The 5,560-nt window shown below is 46.0% G+C and overlaps 1 protein-coding gene across 1 annotated transcript in view; it reads right to left on the reverse strand.

Moving 5' to 3' along the window:
* ALDH8A1 (aldehyde dehydrogenase 8 family, member A1) overlaps positions 1-5,560 on the reverse strand; it is a 23,706-nt gene that overhangs the window by 13,299 nt on the left and 4,847 nt on the right. Inside the window, exons 2-3 of the mRNA XM_005859033.2 lie at positions 3,214-3,361; positions 1,703-1,858 (exon numbers count right to left, since the gene is read on the reverse strand). Of these exons, the coding sequence (XP_005859095.1) occupies positions 1,703-1,858; positions 3,214-3,361 (304 nt within the window). The remainder of the gene's footprint in view (positions 1-1,702; positions 1,859-3,213; positions 3,362-5,560) is intronic.

Raw genomic sequence — 5,560 nt, forward strand, 5'->3', positions numbered from 1 at the left:
CCGCCCCCCCCCCCCCCCGGGGTTCTCCTTCACGCTGCATGGAACCTAAGCTCCTAAAAACCCCAACTTTGCTTATCTGTAGCCAACTTCCCGGAAATCGTTCTAAAATGTATTACCAACAACTGTGCCTTGGAAAACTATAAATCGATACAGTTCAGTCTTTTCTTGGTAACTTACAATTATATTAATGAACAACAGTTGTATAAATTTTGGGGCTAAACAGTTCCATAATGTGATGAGTTTTGAGATTTATGGACTCATCTTTACATCTATCTAAATCTCTCCCTCCTCATCATTAAACTGTCCAGCTACCATTTCTTCAGAGTTTATTGGATGGAGACATAAAATTCAAGCTTTTTAGAATTATTTATAAAATAAGAGCAAAGAGGTTCTGAGGTTGTGAAATCCATCGTAGATCACCAGAGGATTTTTGCATTAAAAAAGTTTCTCTAAGCCCTGGCCAGTTTGGCTCAGTGGATAGAGTGTCAGCCTGCGGACACAAGGGTCCCAGGTTCGATTCCGGTCAAGGGCATGTACCTTCTTCCGGGCACATCCCCAGTGGGGAGTGTGCAGGAGGCAGCTGATCGATGTTTCTCTCTCATCGATGTTTCTAACTCTCTATCCCTCTCCCTTCCTCTCTGTAAAAATTCAATAAAATGTATTTTTTTTAAAAAAAAAGTTTCTCTACATTCTCACCTGTATCCTGATCAGATAGGTTTTCTCTTTAAGTAACAGAACCAACAACTGGAATGTATCTTCATGTGATTGTATGAAACTGCCCAGCCTCCCAACCATGAAACAAGCAAAAATAAAAACGAAGTCACCTGATTTATAATCTGCCTTCAAATCTGTGCTATAAAAGTATATAAACATAGTTTATGTTATTACATTTCCCATTGAAAACTCTTTGCTTTAGGAGATAATATTTTTGCAGCATAATGTATTAGCATACTTCTTAGGAGGATGTCTGAATTTTTCATAATACCTTGAAAATACCATTTCCAAAGGTTTCAAATAATCAAATTGGTAAGATGTCCCATTTTCTTTCCTTTTAACATATTCTTTCATCCTGTCATAAAACATAGCTGGTAAAATATGAACAGTGGGGTTTTTCTCAGATGAAATAGTGACATCTAGTGGAAATTTTCAGTCACTGCAGCTATTTAGGGGTCTTCAAAGGGCAGGAAGCAAAGAAATGAATGAGGAAAGTAGATAATTCAGCCAAAGCTTATTTACCATGTACCTGGCACTGTTCTGAATGTTCTACACTTACTAATTTATTTAATTCATATAAAACATATAAAGACAAAATCAAACTGTTCTTTGTTTTTCAGATAAGAATACTGCTGCACACACATGTTATGTAACTTGCCCCCCACACACCCAGAAGCCATGCTCTTAATCTACTTTCTGGAAATAGACTTTTTTTTGTTACAAGGGGGGAAAAAAATCCTCCTTTGTGAATTTCCTCTCAGCCTCATTCTTTTACCTGTGATTTCCCAAGAACAATCTTCCAGGAATAAGTAGAGAATTTCACACAAAGAAAATAAACCAGAAATCGATTTTTAAGGCCAAAATTGTATTTCAGTCACAGAAGAAGCCTTTCCTTTGCCTTAGTCTGTCCCTTTAGATCAATTCTACGGAACTGACTGAGCTGCTCTCTGTGCAATCGTGGTCCAGGCTTTCCTGGAAGAGCACCTACCGATCCCCACAGGGGCCCGCACGGTATAGTGCAGACAGCCCATGTGGTCCATCTGGGTGCACTCCGAGGTGTGGTGCAGGATGGAGGAGGCGAAGAACCGGAAGTTCTGTACAGACCGGGGAATGTCCATGGTTCTTGCCAGGGTAATGGTTTTCCCTGTAAAAAGTCAGCAACAGAAAGCACAGTCGGTGTATTTCACCATGGACAGTAGAGACAGTATCACTCACATACCCCGCTCACACTGCAGTAGCCTCCGTTCCTACTAGCCTGGGACAGACATTCACTAAATATACAAAGCATTAGTTTAATAAAACCGTGAAATAATTAGGAGGTTATAAGGTGAGGTGGGGGGAGGTAAATTGAGTCAAATGATCTTTGCTTTGTGGACTGAACAGTTCAGAGCTGTCATCATCAATTTGCCAGATGCTAACACTTCACCCGCACCAGCTCTTTCAAAATCGCAAGCTTTGTACATGTCACAAAGAGGGAGTTGGAATCGTGGGTGTAAAGATAGCTGTCTTTGCATATTACAAAAACCACTTGGATAAACACGTGATGTATATTAAATGTCCCCCCAACACGGGGAGGGGTCATTGAGATGGGCACGTGGCAGAACGACGGAAGGAAACCCCTGGCGCTGCAGCTGTGGGGCACTTGATTACCCATCACGTGCCCCACAGGCATCCTAGCTCCTGGTTGAACAAACCAGAAACCTACGCTTGCCTGGAGCGTTGCTTCGTTTCCCTTAGAGATGCGGGGACACTGCGGTGCCGGTGCTGGGAGCTCCAGCAGGAAACGTTTTCTTCCTAAGGCCTTGGAGTCAGGCTGCTCCCTAACTGCAGGCTGGTTTACAGCACGCACGTGATTTTAAACAATCGACTTTCCCAATAGATATCATTGCAAAGATCTACAGGCATTTACTCCATTACCCCGACTTCTGGGAAGCGGGTAAAAAATTGGGACAATTGTGTTGGAAGTGGGAGAGTGGTATCTCAGATGGCTTTCTAAGTAACTGGACTGTGAACTGCTCTTCAAATGACCTTTGCTTCATAGTTCGCCTCTTGGAATTGGTGGAAGATCACGTGATCAACCCCAGTGCTTCCTCCCTCCCCAGATCCATGCCCTTTGACAGGCGTGTTTGCAGTTCCTTCCACCAAACAGAGTGTATTTATTTCCCTGCCCCTTGAACTTGGTTGGGTTTTGCCCGGGCTCGCTTTGGCCGAGAGAAGGAGGCGCCCCCGCCCTCAGAGGCCTTGGGTGGTTTTGCTTCCCCCTCTTCCTCCGCCAAGAGAAGCCGGGGCGCCTGCGGCCTGATGGTCCCGGGAAGAGCGGGCCCAGTTCCGGCGATGACAGTTCAGGAAGAATCATTGTGCAGCTTCTGAGGAATAGGTTGCACTCTCCATAAAGCATTTAGTAAGAGACAGCTGCCCTCGACCCCCGGCTCTGCTAGCGCGAGGGCGGAAGAGGGAAAGGCCCAGCAGAGACAGCCCTGCAGATGCGCCCGCGCTCACCTTGGTCCTTGGATTCGGCCTGAGCCAGCTCCTCCAGGGACTGTTCCAGCAGGTCCGCCAGGCGGTGCAGCACCTGCGAGCGCTCCTGCGGGCTCCTGGCCGACCAGCCAGGGAAGGCGGCTCTGGCAGCCTCCACCGCAGCCTCGACCTTTGAGGAGCAAACGGGAGAGGGTCGCCTTAAGCCTTATGACTGTTGTTGCTCTCAGGGATCTCAGGAATCCAGAACCCATACACGCCAGGATTATTTCCTGCCTAATTCCGAATATTCCCGGTGCTGATTTCCCCACAAGGTGTTGCCGATGTGACCAGCAAAGCAGGGGCACCACAAAAACAAAGAAAAATGCCCCATTTCGAGCACCTTATCCAGAATGTGGCAATCAGATCATTAGAAAGAAGCTATTTGAATTTTAACAGATGCACATTTTCAGTCATTTCAAAATATAGACTTTTAAAACATCGTGTGAGAGGGGAAACTTAGTTGAGAAGCACAGAATCTCTAAACTCTTAATCCAGCTCGGACATAGCTGATAAAGTCTAAAATTTTGTTTGAAATCACTGTCACCCCATTTGGAATGACCAGTCATATTGGTAATTTTTTTACTAATTTTTATATATAAGGAAATCTGCTAAGTACTATAACACAAATTATTTCATTTAACCCCTTCTAAAATTCTGCAACATGAGTATTGCTTTGCCCATTTAGATGAAAAACACTGAAGCACAGAGAGCTCAAGTAACTTGCCAGAGCTCACACAGCCAATAATTGGCAGAGTCAGGATTCAAACCCAGATCTTCGTGGCTGCCAAGACCACGAGCCGGCCTGCTATGGCATAACAACTGCCCCTGCTCCTTGCTCCCTATCTCTGCCCAGTGAAAGAGGCCTCTTTAGGAGAGAAGGGTATCTGTAGTTGAACAGAGAGCTTGGGGACCCAGTTTTAGAGCTAAATCCAAAAGGAAATAGTGTGTGGGAAGGTATGTGCAAGGCAGAATAAATTTTCAGGCCACCTGCTGCCTTTCTCCTCTCATAGGCAATGTCTAAGATAGCAAATCCATAGATTGTGTTGCCCTCTCCTCTCTCACATGCATGACAAACATTTATAACTAGAGGCCCGGTGCACGAAATTCGTGCCTGGGAGGGGGGGGGAGTCCCCTCAGCCCAGCCTACACTCTCTCCAATCCAAGACCCCTCAGGGGATGTCCAGCTGCTGGTAAACCAGCAGCTGGACATCCCTCTTATAATCTGGGACTACTGGCTCCTAACTGCTCACCTGCCTACCTGATCACCCCTAACTGCCTCTGCCTGCCAGCCTGATCGTCCCTAACTGCCCCTTCTGCCAGCCTAGTTGCCCCCAATTGCCCCCCACCTGCCGGCTTGGTTGTCCCCAACTACCTCCCCACCCCTGCTGGCCTGGTCACCCCATGCAGCCTGCTGTTCAGTCCTTTGGTCATCCCTCACTAACCCCCCTGCTGGCCTGGTCACCCCATGCAGCCTGCTGGTCATTACTGTTACTGTGACGGCGCCCCCTACAATTTGTATATTCTTCTATTATTAGTATAGATCATAGCCTTCCCTGCCACTGGACCCACAGGCTCAGCCCCAGAATCCTCTTCACAGGCTTCCCAATGCCACAGCTTATTTCTTGTATCACATGACCTGACAATTCCACCACCGGCACTTAGGCCCTCTTATTGAAAACCTGATCTCACTTTTCTCCTGTTTTCTTTATGTGAACAAAGTCACCTTCAGATGAGCTGAGGTAAGGTATAAAATGTCTGGAAAGATGATGGTTTCACCTCAAAAACTGAATCTCTAATATGGACCTGCAGACAGGATGAAGAGAGACATGTGGGCCTTAGTGATCTCCACCACAGATGCAGGCTCATGGACATCCTGTTGCCAAGGCAACAAGAGGAGAGTTCATTCGTACAGTAATGTAAAATTCTAATCTTCCTACACTTGTCAATATAAAACTCTAATCTTTTTGAGAAGCAGAAAACTCAGTTCCAGTAATGTTTTCTAAATTGTTTAATGCCACATGTCTTGTGTCCATTTAGAATGCATACTCATCTACTATCCTATCTAATAATAGAGAAACATGGTAATTAGCCGTACCTCCGCTACCCTTCCCATTGGCTAATCAGGGCGATATGCAAATTAACTGCCAGCCAAGATGGCGGCCGGCAGTCAGGCAGCTTGAAGCGAACAGGAGGGTTGCTTGCTTCAGTGACGGAGGAAGCCAACGTTCCCCACCTGCCGCTGCCGGCCTCTGAGCTTGCTCTCTATGAAACATTGTTACAAATATAGAAGCTAAACAAAACCCCAGAAACCTGCTTTCAGCCAGCCGGG

Source organism: Myotis brandtii, unplaced genomic scaffold, assembly GCF_000412655.1.
Source record: "Myotis brandtii unplaced genomic scaffold, ASM41265v1 scaffold123, whole genome shotgun sequence".
Classification (NCBI taxonomy): Eukaryota; Metazoa; Chordata; class Mammalia; order Chiroptera; family Vespertilionidae; genus Myotis; species Myotis brandtii.